Source organism: Erpetoichthys calabaricus, chromosome 3, assembly GCF_900747795.2.
Source record: "Erpetoichthys calabaricus chromosome 3, fErpCal1.3, whole genome shotgun sequence".
Taxonomy (NCBI): Eukaryota; Metazoa; Chordata; class Cladistia; order Polypteriformes; family Polypteridae; genus Erpetoichthys; species Erpetoichthys calabaricus.
This window is the reverse complement of record NC_041396.2, coordinates 37,074,491-37,097,469: the sequence shown is the minus strand read 5'-3', so window position 1 is coordinate 37,097,469 and position 22,979 is coordinate 37,074,491. Positions and strand designations below refer to the sequence as shown.

Here is a 22,979-nt window from a genome sequence, read left to right as displayed (position 1 = left end):
ACTGTCCTGACTGATGGATGCTTCCTCTTGTTTCCTGTTTATGTGTATCTTTAATTCATACCAGTGAAAGTTGGTGAGAAAATAAAATGTGTTAGGCCAACTATTTGTACTTGTTTCACATTTTGTAACAAGAGTCAAATGCCTTTTTTTGGTCACATAGAGTTTAGCAATTTGTTATTAACTCCTTGCTGGTAGAGAATGTTGTAATTATTTTTAAAGACTTGTAACATAACATTCTCAAACTTGTTTAATGTAGTTCAGAGTTGTGGGGGCGCTGGAGTATCTCTGATTACAATGCTTTAAACTGCTTTGGACAGGGTGCCAGTTCATCACAACGTGTGCTTAAATACATCAACCTCTTGGATAAACTGAAATTCCTAGCATGCACCACAGTACGTTAAGGAAAGGCCACTCGGGCCCAAGGCAAATGTGTGAGCTCCACAAAGACAATGGCGAGACAGGATACTGGACCTCTTTTATTGAGAAAATGTCTATTCATAAAATTGAAGGATAGGCAGATATTGGTGATATTTATATTTATATTTTTTTAATTTACATGCTTATTGTTTATACTTGTGTTACTTGTGCCTTTGACTACGTGTACAGTTGTAACATAAACAAATGTAAAGCTTTAACATTTCAGTTTTTGACTTTTATATACTGGATAAACCAACACCACCTTGTGATTCTATAATGAATAGGTGTTTAGCACCACTACCTCAAAGCTGCAGTATGTGCCAACTTTCCACCACCTCTACGTGTTTTCCTTTTTTTCCCCTTCAGCTTCTCCAGTTTTCAAACAAAGACATACAGTTGTGGTTGATCTCGTATGAAGGCATTTGCATGTACACTATGGTTCAAAATTTTTTTAATAGAAGTGTATACCTTTTATTATCAAGATGCTGTTAAATTGATCTAAAATACATCCAAGGCATTGCTAGTGTTTATAATAGCTATTACTGCTTGAAATGACTGATTTTTAATCTGTTATTCACATATGGCTACAAAGCCCCATTTTAAGCAGCAATTCCTTCAATGTCCTGATAGTAAAGATAGAGGAGGTTGGGATCATGCACTGATTACAGAACGTCGCCGCACCCACCACACGATGAACCACCCAGATTGAGTGCAGTCATACAACGGGTGACACCTCTGCACCACACTGAAGAGTGAGAGGTGTTTTACAGTGGCCAATCCTGCCACCAGCCCCACCCAGGTTTTCCCTGAAAGCTTATCCTTAATTATTCTTGCTTATGTGCTAACTGGTTATTAGAGAAACCTTTGTAATTACATTTACACTGGGTGACAAGGTACTGACATCCCTAAAGTTCAGTTTTGGGTTTGAAAATGATCCAAATGAAACGTCTTTCTCAAGAAACATTTCAGTCTATTTTTTTTTTTTTTTTTAGCAGGATGGAGGCTATTCCATGTGACCAATTGTCAAGAAACTGAACTTTTCATACAAAATGTCTATTACTGTCTTGAAAGAAGTGGACATAATGGATCTAACTAGTATGGAAAAAATTAGAAGCACAACTGCATAAGAGGGTAAAGACATCTGCATCTGCAGTTTGAGAAACAAATGTCTTACTGGTCCTCAGTTGACTTCTTCTTTAAATACATGCCACTTACTAGTGTCGTCTACAACAGAGAAGAGACGATTCTGGGGCACTGGGCTTAGAGGCAGAGTTTCAAAGAAAAAGACATATTTGAAACTGGCAAATGAAAAGAAAAGGTTAAAATGGCCAAGAGAACACAGACCTTGGACAGAAGATGACTTTAAAAGCGTATTATGTTCAACATCTCTGTTGCAGATGTTTCTGGTATTTGGTGTATATTTAGTGAAGAACAAAACTGAGGACCTGTAAGGCACTTATTTCTCAGACTACACACTCTGATGTCCTTCTCCTCTTATGCCACTGCCAATCTGGAAAGGCATTTCTTTTTTTATTCTGCTTAGATTCAGTTTGCCCTCTTCTCTTAATGCAGCAATAGACACCCTTGTATGAAATCCTCAATTTTTTGGCAATCTGTCACATAGAATTAGCTTCATTCTTCACAAGCAACTTGCAACGCCTTGGCTGTATTTTTAAATCAATGTAATCATATCTTTGTAATAGTAGGTATCGATTTCTATCAAAAACATGAAAATTTCTGGGTGACCCCAAACGTTTGAATGACAAGTGTATGTATGAGCAAACCCTGCGATAGACTGGCAACAATTCCAGGGTTGTGACTAACTTGCATCCTGTATTAAAATTGGCAAGTTCAGTGAATAAATACATTTTGTAGCATGTCTCCAAGTTGCAAATATTCAATTTATTTTGCTTTTCATTTGATTGAGACTTTTACAACTCTCTGATGGAAAAGAAATGGACTTCTTGACAAGAACACTTTCAGAAGTTCAGTTTGACTGTTTTATTTCTGACTGGATGATTCTTCTGTAGTTAGTTTGTTTTAGTGTGACAGTACGAGCCCCCTTATATATTATTTTTACTTCTGCACTAATTTAAATAGAAATCATTGTGACATACAAAAGCATTAAATTACTTACCTTTCTGTGTGGCAGTGCTGTGTGACAAACACCACGCTGCAGAGTTCTGTCATGAATGACCTGTGAAAGATCAGTTTGCTCTGAAACTCAAATGTTGCTGTGTGCTCGTGTCTCTTGGTTTATAGTGGCAGCAGCTCACTCTGATGGGAATTGTAGAATTGTAGGCAGAATAACACCAGACACACACCCCAGGGAGAATCAAGGGGGCAGAAACACACAAAGAAAGAGAGCGACTAGAAGGAAAGGCTAGAGCAGGGACATTTGTACACACTACTTATTAACGTAACTATATCAATTCAGGTTTATTGAGTAGGGAGCCTGTTAATGGTGAACATCCCCTAAAAGACCCTTACAAGAGAGAGTGTCCAGGCACTGGAGGTAACTGAATACTTAACTGTAGAATACACATTGTGGTAAACATGGCATCACCTGCTGTGAAGTCAGCACTAAAGTTTATCAACAACACCAAACTGTCACTAAAACATAGAGGGACATTTTATCTGTATCCACTCATTATTGAGCCCACCTACACTGATAATTTATATTTATTCACTTAGCAGATGCTTTTATTTAAAGTGGCTTCCAAAAGCAATCAGCGTTATTCAGTAAACATCAGCCTGAAGTCTGTTTAGAAACAAGTGTTTCAGGACACGGTTACAACAATAACAACAGCATTTATTACTATAGCACATTTTCATACAAATGATGTAGCTCAAAGTGCTTTACATGATGAAGAAAGAAAAAAAAGACCAAATAAATAAGAAAATAGAATTAGAGAACACTAATTAACATAGAATGAAAGTACAAAAACAAAATCTGCAGGGGTTCTGAGGCCAAGAAACCACCCAGCCCCCTCTAGGCATTCTACCTAACATCAGTGACCTCACAATCAGTCCTCATTGTATTCAGGGTTCACATGGAAGAACTTGATGATGACAGTCATGTGGACTTCTGGCCTTTATGTAAGGACATCACGGTGCTTTGATCAGGTGGTGGTGGCGCAGATCGGCAACACAGAAAACTGGATAAAGAACAGAAGAGAAAGTAGGGGTTAGTATGGATTATGGAGCCATCAGGAATGATATTGATAATTAAATGAATATACAGAGTAAACTAAAATGAAGCTATGAGAAAGCCATTGTAAGAAAGGCACTATATTGCACCTGACCCGACATAGATTCACACGAGAGGCACGGGTAAAATAGAATAAACTATTTATTTTTCTTCAGCTGGAGGGCACGTCTTCCCCGTAATCCCTCCAGCCACAACACAGTCCCAAGCACAGTACTCCAAAACCCACAAGTAAACACACTTTCTCTTCCTTCACCACTCCTCCCTGGCAACCTCGTCCTCTTCCTCCCGATTCTGGCCCCTGAGTGGTGGTCGCTGGCTCGCTTTATTGGGTACCCGGAAGTGCTCCAGGTGCTTGATTACCGACATCTGACTGCACTTCCAGGTGTGACCAAACCATCGCCCAAAAGGGGCCAGCAGCTCCTGCTACAGCACCCCCTGGCAGGGCCTGCGGAACCCAACAGGGCTACACAGAACTACAACCCCCATGAAGCCCTGGGGGAGTCTGAGGCACCACTGCAACCCAGAGAGGCTGCCATCTAGCATCCAGGGGGAAATACTGGGTTTCCCACCCTTGTCCCCCTGGTATATATGGTGCAGGGGCGTCCCAGCCAGGCATGGGCCCTGGCCATCTGTCACACCATGTTAAAATAATGAGTTATTAGCAGTTTTTTGAAGTGCTCCACCATATTAGCCTGGCAAATTCCTATTGGCAAGCTCTTCCAGATTTTAGGTGCATAACAGCAGAAGGCCGCCTCACCACTTTTTTTAAGTGTAGCTCTTGGAATAATAAGCAAACACACATTTGAAGATCTAAGGTTAAGATTTGGAGTGTAAGGGGAAAGACATTCTGAAATATAAGATGGAGCGAGATTATTTAAGGCTTTGTAAACCATAAGCAGTATTTTAAAGTCAATTCTAAATGACACAGGTAACCAGTGTAGTGACATAAGAACTGGGGTGATGTGCTTGGATTTTCTTTTCTTAGTTAATATTCTAGCAGCTGCATTCTGTACTCGTTGCACTCAATTGATGTCTTTTTTGGGTGGTCCTGAGAGAAGTGCGTTACAGTCAGTCTAGCTGACAGAAGACAAAAGTGTGAACTAATTTCTCAGCATCTTGCAATGTTATAAGAGGTCTAACTTTTGCTATATTTCTTAGGTAAAAAAAATTGACCATCATAAATGAAGAGATATACAGGTACTGGTCATAAAATTAGAATATCATGACAAAGTTGATTTATTTCAGTAATTCCATTCAAAAAGTGAAACTTGTATATTAGATTCATTCATTACACACAGACTGATGTATTTCAAATGTTTATTTCTTTTAATGTTGATGATTATAACTGACAACTAATGAAAGTCCCAAATTCAGGAGTTACACATAATAAGACTCTGGATTGACTCTTAATTTAAAATCATCAGCAGTGACATGGCAGCACATGCAGATACTCCTACCAGATAAAGAGTTGCAGTAATGCAAACAAAATCAATGCCTGAATCACATAATCCAGTTTACAACCAAAGAAGACAGATCTGGTTAGACCAGTATAATAACACAGTCCATCACAGAGTGCACACACACATATTTTTAAATTATGAGTTTTTGCAATTAAGAGTTTCTTTATTAATGTATCTAATTTGCCCATCTCTGAAATTTATTAGAGCAGTGAAAGTACCTGGGAAACCCCATCCAGACATGGGCAGAACATGCAACTTTTACACAAGTAGTTACTTGATGAGAGCTTCAAACCATGGATTCCAGAGTTTTGACTGTTAGCCATTGCAGTACTGATTAACAGAACAGTGGGTGTAAAAGTATCAGAATGTATCCTATTTTGGGGGACGTGGTGGCACAGCTCTTAGCACTTCTGTCTTTCAGATCAAGAGACCAAAATTCACTTCCCAGCCTGGGCAACACCCATGTGGTGTTTGCATGTCCTTCCATTTTGAGCAACTGTTTCATCCTTCTATTCCAAAGGTGGGTAACACTTTAGGTACTTCAGAAATGCATTAATACTCTTTCAGTCTCGTATTACAGATGTCAACAAAGCATCAGTGAAGTGGTTATTCATCTGTACAATGTGGCCTACTAAACTTGGTCAGAGGTGGCTTAAATGAGATGTGTCCCTGGATATTGCATATTTCAGTATAAAACCTGTGAATACTTCATACTCATAAGTAATTTTGCAGCATATCAAATGCCATACTACACAGAGATGAATAAACTATTTACTAATGTCTTATAACTGTAATTAAGAATAAAAGAAGTCTTTATTAAAGTCTAGTTACATAAGAGTAAACAAGTTATAGATTAATTTTTGCATTACATGAAGTAAAGCGTTACCCAAAGATGTATATCTTTTGGAGATTGTCAACTCTAGATTAAATTTAATGTTTTTATTAAATAATATTGAGTTATGTATCTTAATGGATACTTGTTTATCATGGCAGCACAGAGTGGTGACTTGTTTCATCGTGGTGTGGTATAGCAGGTCCGCAGCTTAACAATCAGAAGCTTGTTTTAATAAATAAACAATTGAATGGTTGGCCCGATCGCCGTGGATCGGTGTTCTCGTGCAGCTGTGGGAGGTTGGTGAGGTAGTCGAGTCGAGCCGCACCCGCACATGATGGTGCAGTCTGTCACAATTGCTTCTTGGGCTTCCTGCTGTGCGTGTTTGAGACGCTGCACCCACGGAGGCATATAAGGAAGAGGAAGGAAATGGGGGAGATGGAGAAAAAAAGACTCAAAAGAGAAAGAGAGGAGGTTGAAAGCTGGGAGAGAGAAGGGCAGGAGTGCGAGGGAGCCAGTGTGACAAAAAGGAAGCAGGCGGATGGGAATGGAGCCCCACGGACAGGAGGATTGTGGCCAGTGCTCAAGAGGGGGCTGAAGGTTACTCCTGCTGAGCAGCCAAAGAGTAACCACAAAATGCACCGGAGGACTCCCCGTGTAAGTCTGTGAAGGCAATGGGAATTGAAGGGGTGGAGGCTTGGCGGCGTCCCATGGAACGCCATTCAATTGGCGACAGGGACACGAGCAGGTGTGAGGGATGTCTGCGCCTGTGGCTCAACTTCTCTCTCTGGGTTGTAAAATCCGAGCTGGAGAGACATCAGTTTTAATGGGATGCACTGGGGGCTGCGGTGTTAAAGAGGAGACTCCTGCATGGTTTTAATTCAATTTTACTGGGTGTATTTATGGCTTGTTATTAACCTCTATTAAAACAGACTTTTTATGGATTGTTAATGAATGAATGAATTTATTTATTTATCTATTTATTCCCTTATTTATTTTATTAAGATTTGCACCACACTTTTGGACACTGTTTTGAATTGTTTTAATAAAAGCACTTTTATGCACCTTTCCCATGCTTTGTGTGAGCGTCCTCATCCACTGGCTCATCCCTCAGGTATGTTGCCAGTCATAGCAGGTTCAAGAGACTTTCAGGATGCGACCTCAGAGTGTGGAGAACCACCCACACCATCACAGTTGGTCTGACATGTAAATTAGGATTTTGCTGTGCTCTGAACACATTGCAGTACTGCAGTGACTGTTACTACTTACACATGTGTGTTTAGATTCAGGCCATGACACAGAGTCACTGCGGTTTAACATCCTGCTCATGCCCACCATGTGCATTTACTTTTATTTGAGTATTATTCCTTACTTGTGTGTGACCTGTACTGCCGGCTAATTTTTGTGCAAATCTGATAACTGCTTCTACCTTTTAGCTCACCAGTCACTGGGAATATATTTAAAACTAGAAGCAGCATTCAGTGTTGCTCACGTAAGTAATTTTCAACTCTGGTCCTTTTGTCTGTTAGTTCACTTGCTCTGAGCAACCTGGTGGGAATGTCATTCAACCTGTATATAAAGAAAAAAAACTATTGGTACCCCCAGGGTCAATTTTATCAGCTGGGACATAGTCTGTGATCTTCCCCTGATCAAATGAGGAGAGGCTTGTCCAACAGTGTGGATTTGTACACCAGAAACAGACATATTCAGTATACTGTATATACACTCACACAGATTTTGAGCTTTAGATATTAGATTTGACCAAATTTACATCAGGCAGAAAGTATCCAGTATTTCCAATGTATTCATTTTCCTCTGCATCCATTGAGTGCCATTACATTTGATGTGTTTTCACAGGGGGGCATCCAAGAAGGAGTAACCAATGGTCAGTCAAAGCTGCTGCTGAAGCATCTAATCTCCAGAAGGTTGATCTCCTCAGACCTGCAAAATCTGGTAGCTCTTAGCACAGGAACTGAGATTTGAGATGTTTAATAGGTCATTGAACAAGAAAAGTGTCCTGCTAGGTGGGGCCTGGTTTTCTGTGCTCCAGAATGACCCTTGTATTTAGATCCATATTGCTCTGATTCCTTACCTGGTGACACTTTACACATTTTCCACCATGCCCATTGCCTCCCACATCCTGTGAATGGTTGATTGATGTTTTTGAAATGGACCTATCCGAGTGAGTGTGCCTGATTGTTCCATGTCATTTCCTGTTGCTCCATATACAGTTAGTCCCTTATTTGTGCTTAATGCTGCTAAAGTAGAGTCTATCTCCTTGGGACAATGAAAGCTGGTTCATCAAATTAAAGGATAAATGGAGTCAAATTAGACTGCTGCCTGCCACATTAAACTGATCTGCTGTCTAGTCTTATTTTATGTGTTCAGCTGCAAAATATTGCCTTTAAGTACAAGGTGCTTACTTGATCATAAGGATTATGAAATCAACACTGCATACTAAAACACAATACACTATCCCCACTGCAGAGGTGGGTAGTAACGAGTTACGTTTTAAAAAAATTGTACTTTTAAGAGTAGTTCAACTGCACCATACTTTTTACTTTTACTTGAGTACATTTGTGAAGAAGAAACGGCACTCTTACTTCGCTACTTTGGGCATCACTCGACTCATTACTTTTTTCCATTTACACATTAGATACACTTATATTTTTACCAGAGAGAAGTCGCCAGTGGATCTATTGCATGACTGTTTCACCAATCAGACGTAGCAACAATAATCACATGACTCCGTTTCAGCAATCAGACGTAGCCATGCAATCACATGACCACACACAAACTTCCTACGTCTGCAGCCTGCGAGAGACTTTTAGCCATGTGGGGCTCCTGTTCACTGCTAAACGGTCACGGCTTCACTGCAAGGACCTTGAGAGCCAACTCCTGCTAAAGCTTAACCATCACTTCACTAAGTAAAGAACAAGCACGTTTTAACCAAACATGCACAGACACAAACAGTCAAGGTATAGTTTGACTTCTTGTACGTGCACAAGCTGCCTTGTTCTAATGTTATTTTCTATCAGCTGTGCTATTTGGAGGGCAAGTGTGTGACGATGCCGGTCCCCTACAGACTCTTTTCTTTTCTCCTTTTCTTTGATTCCCCATTTTTTTTTTGTGCCGACCCGTATATATACACTCCCGTCTCCGTGGGCCTTAATCACACGCTTCAGAAAGCCAATGAAGCAATTGAGAATGATCGCACCCGTATGTGCAGGTTTGACTCGCTCCAACTACCTCATTAATTTCCCCGCGGTTGTGCAATTGTGCCTACGGAGAGTGACATGGCTTTCTGGATTTGAAACTGGCCTTTTTTAAATTTTTTTTTGAAGGCACGGACCCGCTACAGTCCGTGTAGTGGACTGGGGTAGGCAACGTAGGCAGGGGTAGGCAACATCGGTCCTGGAGTGCCACAGTATGTGCAGGTTTTTGTTCCAACCCAGTTCCTTAACGAGAACTCAATTATTGCTGATGAAGCACATATTGCTTAAGTGACATTTTAATGCTTCATTTTAGTGGTCTCGCTTGTTAAGGTTCTCCAATCTTAATTGCTTATTTCAATCTTAAACTGCTGCATTCAGTGTTTTAATTGCTCCTTATTAGCAATAAGATGTAAAAGACAAAGCAGCCAGCAGTTCTCCAGCTAGCTTTTTTCCAATTACATCTGTGTGTGTTCATCATGCACGGTTTGATTTAATAAAACACTTAATAGAAAAATGTGACAGACTGAAAATGAACTGTTTTAGGCTTCAAATCATTTGGATGATATCCTTGGAAAGGAAAAAAATCTACGATATAAAAGCCTTACATTGCACAGACTAACAACCCATAAAATTAAATAAGGTCTGAGATTGGCAATGATTGGTTTCTAATTAAGCAATTGGGTTGGAATGAAAACCTGTAGCCACTGCGGCTCACCAGGACCGACGTTGCCTACCCCTGTTTTACATCTTATTGCTAATAAGGAGCAATTAAAACACTGAATGCAGCAGTTTAAGATTGAAATAAGCAATTAAGGTTGGAGAACCTTAACAAGCGAGACCACTAAAATGAAGCATTAAAATGTCACTTAAGCAATATGTGCTTCATCAGCAATAATTGAGTTCTCGTTAAGGAACTGGGTTGGAACAAAAACCTGCACATACTGTGGCACTCCAGGACCGACGTTGCCTACCCCTGCGCTACACCACAAAGTGAATATGCAGTATTATACTGTCAGTGTACAGTATATCTTGTCACTGTAAGTAGTTTGCACTGTTCAAACATATATGTTACCTACTGTAGGTATTGGCTTCAAAAGCTTTGTTGTGAAAAACTGAGATTTGGAACTTTGTGTTATTTGTGCATCTTTATGTTGTAAAGATGTTCTTTATTTTTACTCATTTTTTATTTTATTATTTGGAAATAGCAGAATGTGCACATTATTTTATATTTTTGTCTGTCTTATTACAACATTTCTAAAAAATAAATAATTTATTATGTTCAAACAGTTACTCAGTACTTGAGTAGTCTTTTCACCAAATACTTTTGTACTCTTACTTGAGTGACTTTTTAGATGACTACTTTTTACTCCTACTTGAATAATATTATTTTGAAGTAATGCTACTCTTACTTGAGTACAATTTTTGGCTACTCTACCCATCTCTGCCCCATTGTGAAGGATGGTGGTGGCAGCAGGTTGGGCATGCTTCTCTGCAGCAGGTCTTGGAAGACTCGAAAGGGTAGAGGGCAAAGTCAATCCAACAACATACGGGGAAAACCTGCATTAGGACTTGATGTATGTATTCTGCAAGAAAAATGCACCTTGAGATAATATTGTTTTCAAGCAAGACAACAACTCCAAGCATAAAGCCATAGCTGCAAAAAAATGAATTAAAAACAACAATGTTAATGTCCTGAAGTGTCCAGATTTCATTCCAACAAATAATTTGTGAATGGACTTTTAAAAGGCTGTTCACTCACAATACCCATCTAACACAACAGAGCTTGAGCAGTTTTGCAAAGAAGATTAGGGAGAAATTGCAGTGTCCAGATGTGCAAAGCTGATAAGAGTCCTGTACACACCGACTCAAGGCAGTCATGGCTGCCAGTCCTGCAACAAGTAAAAAGTGACTTGAAAGGGGTGAATACTTTAACTGTTGACTTTAGACCATTGTGAAGAGATCTGCTTTTCACTTTGATTTGAAGGGTTCTTTTTCTGTTGATCAGCATCAAAAAAGCCAATTTAAATCCTCTGTGATTCAATGTTGAAAGTGAAAGAGAAAGAGAACGTTCAAGTTGGTGATTACTTTTTTACAGGCACAGGACTACCTGTATAAACCACAAGGCTGCTGGTCAGTTCCTGCCACTGCCTCACTGTGTGACCCCGTGCGTGTCATTGAACCTTTCTGAGCTCTAACTGATTTATGTCACCTTGGTTGCACATTAGTCAAATATTTAATCACAGCTTCTGAAGTAAGCAAGCACTGAGATTTTGTCTCCTTCTCCATTAGTTTTATTGCACTTTATAGACAAACTTCAGCCTTTCCTGCATGCCAATGCCATGTACCTGTTTATTTTGTTCACTCTGCCAGTTTTCTGTCACAAAGTTGAAGAGCTGGTATTCGTTGAATGAGGCAAAACCCTGGGCTTGGTCACTTTGAGCTTGGCCTTCACCTTAGGATTAGTAACAATGACCACCACAGGGCATACAGATGTATAAAGTATGGCAAAAAAGCCCCGGATGTCTGAAATAAGAGGTGCCACCCTTAGGATGGTCAATGAGTATAGCCAGATTGCATTGTCCCCCTCAAAGAAGACAGTGTAGAGGATAACCAAAGTGACCACTGCACGGGAGGCCTTGGTCTCTGCTCTGGATCCTGAGGTTCCATTGTCTGAACTTCGAAGGTTCTTCACTTTTTTACCATGCCGATATAGCAGCACCAAGATGTAGCAGCTCATGACAGCCATCATTACTATGAAGGAAAAATCCCTGAAAAAGAGGGACAAACCTATGGAAATATAAACAGTAAAATTTGGAAACGTGAGATAACAGTACTCATAAATAAATGTGTAAGGGGGTATGGTGTTGTTGATAAGTGTCGCGTAGGTAAACAGAATTGGATGAATACTACATGTGAAGGAAATGGCATAGAGGCTTGCAATGATGATGTGCAGGTACTTTGGGATTTTGTATTTTAGGGAGTCAAGTATGGAGGTGGCAGGGGCTACTAGCACAGCTTGGTAGGTGCTTAAGAGGCAGGTAAACTTTATGGACAGAGTTCTTGATGTCCGGTAGAAGAAAAACAAGAGTTTGCAGCCAATATCATCAAATAAGTTCTCGCAGCCAAATGCTGTCAGCATCTGAGGGACACTGCGAGTAAAGGCTGAGGTCAGGTTGGCAATGGCCAGGTGGCATAATATGACATCAGCGGGAGTGAGCTTAGCTTCAGTCAGACGAGTGTGAAGGAAGGCACAGCAGATGAACAGATTGGATGGGATGTTGATGACCGTTAACATAAGATAACCGGAAGCTTTCAGAATAGCTCTGGTGTCCATGAAGTTATCCTGAAAAAGAGTAGATATTGAACTATATGAACAGTATCTCAAGTAATATGGCTGCACTGTACAAAATATTAGTAAGATCTTTAATCCTCCATTGTACGTCAGCCACGCACATTCTCTTATGTACTTTGAACTGTTTCCTTGAATACTTTTCTATATACAGATTCATTTGGATTCTACCATGATCCTCCACTCAACTAAACTGGTATGTTCCATACCTCAGTATCATATAGGACACCCTAGAGCAGGGGTCTTCAATTACAATTTCATTTGGGCAAGATTTTCAAACCAAGAAATTTAACTGAACCAGACATTTTCAGCAACAGGTAAGCAGCAGGTAATGACCAATTTTAAATCAACACAAATTAATGTATTAAAAACAAGTAATGTTCATTCATTGTATCCCTTTTACATCTGGTCACATCTGACACAGGCATATCAGAAAGTGAATAAAAAAAAACAAAAAAAGCTATAACTAAACAGAATCTGAAGTAATTGTTTTTTCCACTTTTTGAAATAAAAAAATAAACATTTTGTGCAGGGTGGCGCAGTGGTAGTGCTGCTGCCTCTCAGTAAGGTTCACTTCCCAGGTCCTCCCAGCGTGGAGTTTGCATGTTCTCCCAGTGTCTGCGTGGGTTTCCTCCCAAAGGCATGCAGGTTAGGTGCATTGGCGATCCTAAATTGTCCCTAGTGTGTGGGTGTGTGTGTGCCCTGCGGTGGGCTGGTGCCCTGTCCAGGGTTTGTTCCTGCCTTGCACCCTGTGCTGACTGGGATTGACTCCGGCAGACCCCCGTGACCCTGTGTTAGGATATAGCGGGGTGCACTCTAAAAAGATAAAAAGGGCTCTTTTTGATTTAAGGTTATTTAAGTGGTTGTAATGAACTATATTAATATGTTTGTTCACCTAACGTAATTTTTTGCCTTACTTCAAATTGAAAAACCTTGCTGTCGCTTAGTGTAACTTCTTCTATTTAGTCTAAAGCAAAAAATCGCTTTGGAGACTTTGCCGGCTCCGACCCCTGTGATATCACGTCCGGGCTCGCACCAATGGCAGAAGACCTACATAAGCCCGACCCCTTTGACTTCACTTCCTGTCTCCCCCTTTAAAAGCCTCCACCTTTTCCCTATTCCCTCAGTTCTGTTTGGACTCGGTTTTGTGCACATCAGTGCTGTATTATTTTGAAAAGCAACTTTGCAGCCAGGAAACCAAATTATATGGGTGGCTGCCCCAAACCTTTATATGATTTTGCCTCGATTTTGTGACTATATATATATATATATATACATTTTATGTATACTATATAATGTTATGTAATGTTCAAAATATAAGGTGTATTTAATATATGTATATATAATTATTTCAAATAGATATTTTATGTATAATTTATAAACATTTTTGGTGAAAAGCTTATAAAATACATTGTGTATTAAATATGTATATATGTGTATTTTTTGTGAAATGTTTGTTCTGAATATTTACAGAAAAAACATGTTCAAGGAATGACCAAAAAATTTATTTTTGTGTTGCAAATATTCAATAATAAATCTAAAAGAGTTTTGCTATAGCTGGTTCAGTAACATTCACCACCATTAGATCAGTTTAAAAACATGCTTCATGTTTGAAGGCACTGTACAAAATGTAGCACTAATTTTAAAATAAATTTGCTTCCGTTGTTTAAAGCAAAAATTGTTGTGGTTTGTTTTATTAAAAACAATTTCACCCTAACAAACAGTGAATTCAACACCATATAAAGAACATATTTAGTTGAGTCCAATTAAGAATTTAAGTTGGCATTATAGTGAATACAATAATGGACAAAATTTTAATTTGAGTTCATCCATCCATTATCCAACCCGCTATATCCTAACTACAGGGTGATGGGGGTCTGCTGGAGCCAATCCCAGCCAACACAGGGCGCAAGCCAGGAAACAAACCCCAGGTAGGGCGCCAGCCCACCACAGTTAATTTGAGTTTTTAAAGAAATTCGGTTTGAGCTAAATACATTTTTTGCTTTTATTCAAGTTTTTGAAAAGGTTAAAACAAACTCAAATGAATTAAGTTTACTCAAATACTTTTTAAAATTTGAAAGAAATCAATTAAATTGCTTGTTACCTTGTGAAGTGATTTATTTAGGTTGATCCAACAAAACATTTTTTACAGTGTGGAAAATGACTGACTGGCTGACATTTTGTTCATATCTGACACAGACACATCTGAAAGTGTATAAAATCAAACAAGTGCACAGTATTAGCAATAACGTTTGTTTCCCTTTTGTAATATGAGATCCTTCCCCCAATTTAAATAGGTGGGCAATTGATTTTTTTTTTCATAGAACTTAAACTATTTCATTCACACAGTTTTAATCGCTCATATGAAGACAGAAGTTAAATTTGAGTTCCACAACAAAGCCTTTCCTGTTTAAATTGTCTCCCTCCCCACCCAGAAAAAAACTACTTGAGTAAATGTTTAAGAGCAAGGCACCACACGACGTATGGCGTGAACGTGGATTGGTACATTTACTTTAATGATTTCTCTTTAAAATGTCTTTGTCCGGAGTTCTAGGGTGTCAAGTAATGAATTATTAATTATCATTATTATTACTATTTTTAATAAATCTTGTTTTCCATGTTTCTTTGTTGATGAGCTCCTATTGAAGAATGTATTGGTAACAGAACATATTGTGCGCACGCCAAAATGACTGACGTAATATCTAACAAAGTGGCATTTTTGATAGCATTTTAACAGTTTACTGTCTGCCGTCAATCACAGAGCACCCCGAAAAAAACGACTGTAATACACCTTCGACCTTAAAAAGCAGACGTCATTGCATCGCTATGCATGATGAAACAGCGGGCAGGTGACTGCTCATACATGTTTAACGACAGACAGGATGGCATTTTGCATGGAGTATGCGTTAAATCAAGAGATACGTGAACACAAGGAGATTGGTGAGAACTTAGTGTGTTGCGCCAAATCAGAAGGGACAACTGAATTCCACAGGGCACAGATATATCCATATCAGGATACCTATATGATGGGCAAAGGAATTTCAAATTTTGCAGGCCTACTATTTGTTTTGATGACGGGTTGGGTCATATTCAGCCTTTCATTCATTATTCTGGCATAAGCGTAACCAGCCTCTCATTGAAATTCACCATTTGGAATACACGGCCGTCCTATCAGCAGCGCCATGTACTTAGCAATACTTTCATGCGCGCGTCTCCAAGTCTGACGTCATTTTCGCAGCAACTCCCTCGCACTCGCACCTAGCACCTTTATGCGGCGCAGGGATATGCAAGGGGGAACCTGTACCAACACATATGTTAACAGCAAATCCTCCTAACAAAAAAAAATTGCCTCTTGCATCTGTTACAATATACTTAGTTTAAAGTTTCAATAATTTCATTTGAAAATGGAAAACTAAGTAGAAATGATAATTGGCAAAGACCATTTTTGGTTGCATTTGAGACCATCTTAGCTGCAGTCTGGAGCCCTGGCAGGACCACATGCTGGACCACCCGGATGATATTTCTGAGCCACATGTGGCCCACAAGCAGCCGTTTGGATAGGCCTACCCTAGAAGCATTACCCCATGTGATAGATATCATTAGGACTTGTTGTTTAGGATGATTTAGCACCCTAAAGACATAAATATGACATCTATCTATCTATCTATCTATCTATCTATCTATCTATCTATCTATCTATCTATCTATCTATCTATCTATCTATCTATCTATCTATCTATCTATCTATCTATCTATCTATCTATCTATCTATCTATCTATCTATCTATCTATCTATCTATCTATCTATCTATCTATCTATCTTTGCAAAGACATCATCTCCTGATCAAAATGATGGAGCAAAATTGCCACCTTTCACGTTAAGTCTCAAAATCCCTTCTGATGACCGCTAATTTTGGATTGGGCTCACCTTAAATGATTTCTAAAGCATGAATGCAGATAGAAAGCTTGAGAGACAAACAGAAACTTTATAAAGAGGATACTGTATATGGGATAACTCTGAGTTTTACAAGGTTATGGGGAAAATGAAATACCACTGCACCCGTTACGTTTTAGAAGCTTTCAGAGTTTTTGATATTAAATGTTCATTTAAGCAATATCTACGGTAAGTAAAAATGCATACATTATAACTTTTAAATTGTGAGAAATACTATAAAATTCTGTTTCATAAAAAATGTTTATTTTCATTATTTAATCATTTCTTGATTATGTCATATCATTAGAGAGAGTTTTCCAGGAATTTACTATCAATGCAACTTCACTTCTTTCCTCCAAGCTGCTCAGCCATCCAAACCAATTGACTCGAAGGGCTTGCATGTAAACAACTGCAGTGAACCTTTAGAACAAGGGCTGTAATAGGGGGCTAGAGTGTATCCATTAGTCCAGTATTTCCCCACCTGTGGGCCGTAGCATTGCAGGTGGGCAGCGGCTGACCCCAGACCAACCCCCACCACCCCCTCACCGCTCCAACAATCATACTCAATTCACTGTGCAGCATCAAAGGTGGATTGTGGCCGACCCCGGACAAAACCCTATCCACTGGTCAAATGGTTGCACTCAATTCACAGCAGCAGCATCATAGATGGATCGTGGTAAATCCTAGACGACAACCCTAATCCCTGCTCTGACGATTAATCTCGATTCACCAAGGAGGAAAAGCATTGATGTTCATCATCTTGATTCATCTAACGCTCTGATGCACGAGGGACAACTGCCACCCTAACCTCACTTTGACATTGCTTATATTGCAGTAGGGTGTTGTACCGTGTTAGCCATAGATTGATACAGGAGAAAGTAGGGTGAAATGACACCTTTTATTGGCTAACTAAATAGATTACAAGTGCAAGCTTTCAAGGCAACTAAGGCCCCTTCATCAGGAAGAGGTGTAATAAAGAAACTGAAAACAACAAATTGATTTTTTCTTTCATCTTAACAACCTTTTTGTTCAAATGTTAGCAAAATTAATAAACCTTAGGTGAATTAACCCTGAAAGAAGAGAACAATGAAATAATAAAATGTAGAGATAAGATAACCATCACTAGAGAAAGTCCTGTAAGGTTTTTTTTGAAGTGCATTGTCTGTAAGATAGGCCTCTGATGTAGTCAGCTGACCAAGCAGTCTGTTAGTTCACATATCTGGTCATAAAACTCTTGTCTCTATTCAGACCATTTTGTAGAGTATTGAATTTAAGCATAAGGTTGTATTCCCATTCCCTCCGCTCCTGTTGGGTCTTGAAATTACCCATAAACACAGTGACCCTCAGATCATTTATGCTGTGGCCATTACTGTTAAAGTGTGCTGCCACCGGAAGATCAACCCTGTTCTGATTAATGTGAAATCTATGTGAGTTCATTCTCTGGCCCAGTGCCTGACCAGTTTCCCCTACATACAGTCCAGTGTTGGGGCACCTTATGCACATGATTAGGTAGACCACATTAGCACATTCGTTTATATTCTTTCACTTAGTTATTTCAGAAAGGTATTAACTGCTGCCCCTGGGTGAATAATTGTATCCCTTATTATAGCTTCTGTGAGAGAAAATATAGTATGCAATCAGATGACAGGAACTGTAGAGATGTTATAGACATACATCCATCCCTCCCTCCCTTCCATCTTCCAAGCCCACTTATCCAGGGTAGGGTTGCAGGAGATCTGGCGCCTATCCCAGCAATCATAGGGTGCAAGGTAGGAAAAGCCTCTGCATAGGGCACAAGTCTGGACACACACAGACACATGTGGGCCATTTTAGAAATGACAAATCATCTAATTTTCATCAGGTTTAAGTTTAATAATGTAATGTAGATGTTTTTAGCATAGACAGAGAGGCAGCACAGAGCTGCAATTCCTGATTCACAGCTACAGAGTGTGTATGGAGTTTGTGTGTTCTGCCCATGTGTTTATGGATTCATTGAGTGTCTGTTAGTTTATTCACTCAAAATGGTTTCTTCAGTTCTTTTATTACCATATCGTCAGCAAAAGCTACTCATCATTAATTTAAAAAAAATAATAATTGGTTTGGGGCACTTCAGTCTGCTCTATTACACATTGTGCCTTTTTCATTTCATTTTTCCGCATTTGAATTCATATTTGTGCACACGACATGCCATAGAAAGTGCAACATACAGGTGACTTTGGCTCTTTCAAAAATCTTAAGACTTTTATTAAAAATACATTGCATGCTTCAATTCAGTTTTGGTTTATTATTATTTATACATGAACAATGAAACTCATAGGCGCTCTGTTCTTTACGCTGCCACTTGGCATGAATCTCACTCTGTAGAGTATGTAAAATAATAACACAGAATATAATAGAATTAAAAATATGCACCATTTAGGAAAAAATAAACATATGATTTGAGCATACATCTGCCTGTTATTAAAAGCCATGGCTGAACTTAACCGCTGAAGAAACAGAAGAAGCTATCATAGGATATAGCAAACTATATCTTTAGAATATAAGAAGGAGAGGACAACAGCCTGCGGACAAACGGTACACACACCGGAGTCACACAGGCACACTTCACAGCTACTGGCATTTGAGGCATAGATTGGTTTTGTGGGTTTCTAGGGACATAGCCAGACAGAGATAGGAAAATTAGTTTTATGAGCTCTGAAAGGTGAAAACAACTTTGAAGCCAGGAAACTTGGTTTTTATGAGCCATAGTTAAGAGCTAAGTGCAGGGGACAAGATATTAGTTGAATGAACACCTGAGTAAAGGCAGAAAAACATATATGGGTACGGTCCAGATTTAGATTTATGAGCCCAGGGCAAAAGGCAAAATCGCTTTTAAAAGACAGGGAGCCACCTAATCATAACTAAGCCATTCTGATTAGTCTTTCAAAACCATCAAGACTGAGGTAAAAATGAAGCATATACAAGGGACGTTCAAAAAGTTTCCGCACTTTTATATTTTCATTGGAAACAGTGAAAGTGGGAGAAGTAGTAATTGGGCATTAAAAAGTTGGTACGACGCTGGGAAAATTGCATCGCAAACAAAGGTGACTATGTAGAAAAATGATGTCATTTGTTCTTGAACTGTGGTGGGTTGGCTCCCTGCCCGGGATTGGTTCCTGCCTTGTGCCCTGTGTTGGCTGGGATTGGCTCCAGCAGACCCCCGTGACCCTGTGTTCGGATTCAGCGGGTTGGAAAATGGATGGATGGATTTGTTCTTGAAATTCTTAAACAGAGTTAAAAGAAAGTCCGGAAACATTTTGAACGTCCTTTGTATTTGGTAAAGATACTAAATAGCAATTAAAGAACAGAACTGCCGGAAAGACTGTACATCTGGTGGTATAGTATGAATTAGTATAATCTTGATTTGATTTGATTTTCAATTAAATACTATTTAATAAATATTTTTTAAATGTTATAATATTAAAATACTAGCTGCGTATGGTCTTTGGGACAAAAAACAACCCGAAAACTTCCTAGCAGTTACAATACAATTTTTGTGAACTTGGACAGGCATCAGCTAACTCTTAAGAATTACCCAGGACACTGGACAAGGACCCACCTGTGCTTGCTGCCCCACTGGCTTTTGTAAGAAGACACTGGTGACACGATATCTTAGCCGAATCGCTAGCATATAAGTCCTATTAATCTTTGTCTAGAGAAAATACCTCCAGATAGCGAAAACATCAAGCCTTGCCCTCCGTGGCTGAGGTGTTTCCCTTGTTCGTTGTTGAGTTGTGGTATTTGTTTCGACATTGTGTCTCTTCATCTGTGTCATTAGAACAATGCTGTTATTGCACACAGGCCTTTCGTAGTAAGAAATGAGGTGAATGCAAGCACCGAAAAAATATAAAAGTGCATGCATGCGCCATCTAGTGGTTGTGATTGAGCATGAGCAGAGTGGACTGCTCCATACACACACACACACACGCAGACACACGCACACGCATACACACACACACACACACACACACACACACACACACACACAGGTCTTTCGTTTATATAAGTCTAATGCTAACTGCATGCTTTTCTGGTTTGCATTTCTGTTTACTCTGTCACCAATGCAATAGTTCAGTCAGCAGGTGATGAGAATGCTCCAGTAGAATGAACACAGTAACACGATAAAGAATAAAGTGTGGACAGTATAGAATTGATAGAGTAACATGATATAGAATTTGATGTTGGCTGAATACCCCAAGTGCTGTTGAAAGGGACTTGGACATTACATTGTGGGTTCACATTAAAAAGAATCTGCCCAGGTAGATTAGGTCCATGCGCATGTTTTGAAGAAAGGTGTCCCCCAAAGCCTTTCCACGATAAAACCTAGCAACCACCTGATCCTGTGGCTTGATTTCTTTAGAAGAGGTTGAGGAGACGCACTCCAAGCACCGTGGAGCTACAGGTTTCTTTTCTGTCTCCAATTATGAAGGCCAAGAAGGCACATCTGGTGACTCAACAAAATGTCTACATGTGACAGGAAATAAGTCTTTTTTATTTTATTTTTTCCACTAGAGATCTTTATTTAAAGGCTAAATGACACAAGTGAAATTAATGCATGTAAATGCTTCCAGACAGTAATGGAAAGTTTTCTTCTCTTGCCAAAGTCATTGCAATTTGCTTCATAATTTTTTTGTTGCTGTCCTCTATTTTAAATATTGCCTTTGTTTTGTTATAAATTTTCTTAAATCCAAACAGAGCGTTTCTCATTGTAAGATCTTGTTCTTTACCATTAACAGATGCACTTTAGGAAGTCTCTTCTTTAAAGAGCTTCCACATTATTGCACTGCACTTACCTTAGAATGGTATTCACTATAAATTGACACTTTATAAAAGACATTTTGTTGCTGTACAGAAACTTAAATGACAGACTAGTCTTGGATTAATGCAGTTGGCTACACGTGTTTTGTGTGTTGCTCTAAAGACTTAAAAAATGCAAGAATGAGGGACAACATATCGGCTGTCTTCTCATAACGTTCTGGAGCTGTTGAGATGCTGGTCCTGATTGATGGATGCTTCCTCTTGTTTCCTGTTTATGTGTATCTTTAATTCATACCAGTGAAAGTTGGTGAGAAAATAAAATGTGTTAGGCCAACTATTTGTACTTGTTTCACATTTTGTAACAAGAGCCAAATGCCTTTTTTTGGTCACATAGAGTTTAGCAATTTGTTATTAACTCCTTGCTGGTAGAGAATGTTGTAATTATTTTTAAAGACTTGTAACATAACATTCTCAAACTTGTTTAATGTAGTTCAGGGTTGTTGGGGCGCTGGAGTATCTCTGATTACAATGCTTTAAACTGCTTTGGACAGGGTGCCAGTTCATCACAACATGTGCTTAAATACATCAACCTCTTGGATAAACTGAAATTCCTAGCATGCACCACAGTACGTTAAGGAAAGGCCACTCGGGCCCAAGGCAAATGTGTGAGCTCCACAAAGACAATGGCGAGACAGGATGCTGGACCTCTTTTATTGAGAAAAGGTGTATTCATAAAATTGAAGGATAGGCAGATATTGGTGATATTTATATTTATATTTTTTTAATTTACATGCTTATTGTTTATACTAGTGTTACCTGTGCCTTTGACTATGTGTACAGTTGTAACATAAACAGTTTTCATAAACAAATGAGTGATTCTGATTCTGAAAACATAAAGTTTTAAAATTTCAGTTTTTGACTTTTATATACTGGATAAACCAACACCACCTTGTGATTCTATAATGAATAGGTGTTTAGCACCACTACCTCAAAGCTGCAGTATGTGCCAACTTTCCACCACCTCTGCGTGTTTTCCTTTTTTTTCCCTTCAGCTTCTCCAGTTTTCAAACAAAGACAGAAGTTTTGGTTGATCTAGTATGAAGGCATTTGCATTTACACTATGGTTCAAATTTTGGGGTCAAGTTTTTAATAGAAATGTATACCTTTTATTATCAAGATGCTGTTAAATTGATCTAAAATGCATCAAAGGCATTGCTAGTGTTTATAATAGCTATTACTACTTGAAATGACTGATTTTTAATCTGTTATTCACATATGGCTACAAAGCCCCATTTTAAGCAGCAATTCCTTCAATGTCCTGATAGTAAAGATAGAGGAGGTTGGGATCATGCACTGATTACAGAACGTCGCCGCACCCACCACACGATGAACCACCCAGATTGAGTGCAGTCATACAACGGGTGACACCTCTGCACCACACTGAAGAGTGAGAGGTGTTTTACAGTGGCTGGAGTGCCAATCCTGCCACCAACCCCCCCAGGGTTTCCCTGAAAGCTTATCCTTAATTATTCTTGCTTACGTGCTAACTGGTTATTAGAGAAACCTTTGTAATTACATTTGCACTGGGTGACAAGGTACTGACATCCCTAAAGTTCAGTTTTGGGTTTGAAAATGATCCAAATGAAACGTCTTTCTCAAGAAACATTTCAGTCTATTGTTGTTTTTTTTTAGCAGGATGGAGGCTATTCCATGTGACCGATTGTCAAGAAACTGAACATTTCATACAAAGTGTCTATTACTGTT

At 39.1% G+C, this 22,979-nt stretch overlaps 1 protein-coding gene across 1 annotated transcript in view; it reads right to left on the bottom strand.

The window, feature by feature from the left end:
* Positions 1–11,288: 11,288 nt before the first annotated feature.
* The window catches only part of LOC114649248 (olfactory receptor class A-like protein 1), a 38,481-nt gene continuing 26,790 nt past the window's right edge, over positions 11,289–22,979 (bottom strand). The window contains exon 2 of the mRNA XM_028798751.2: positions 11,289–12,478. Within this exon, the coding sequence (XP_028654584.1) occupies positions 11,513–12,469 (957 nt within the window). The 5' untranslated portion in view covers positions 12,470–12,478 and the 3' untranslated portion in view covers positions 11,289–11,512. The remainder of the gene's footprint in view (positions 12,479–22,979) is intronic.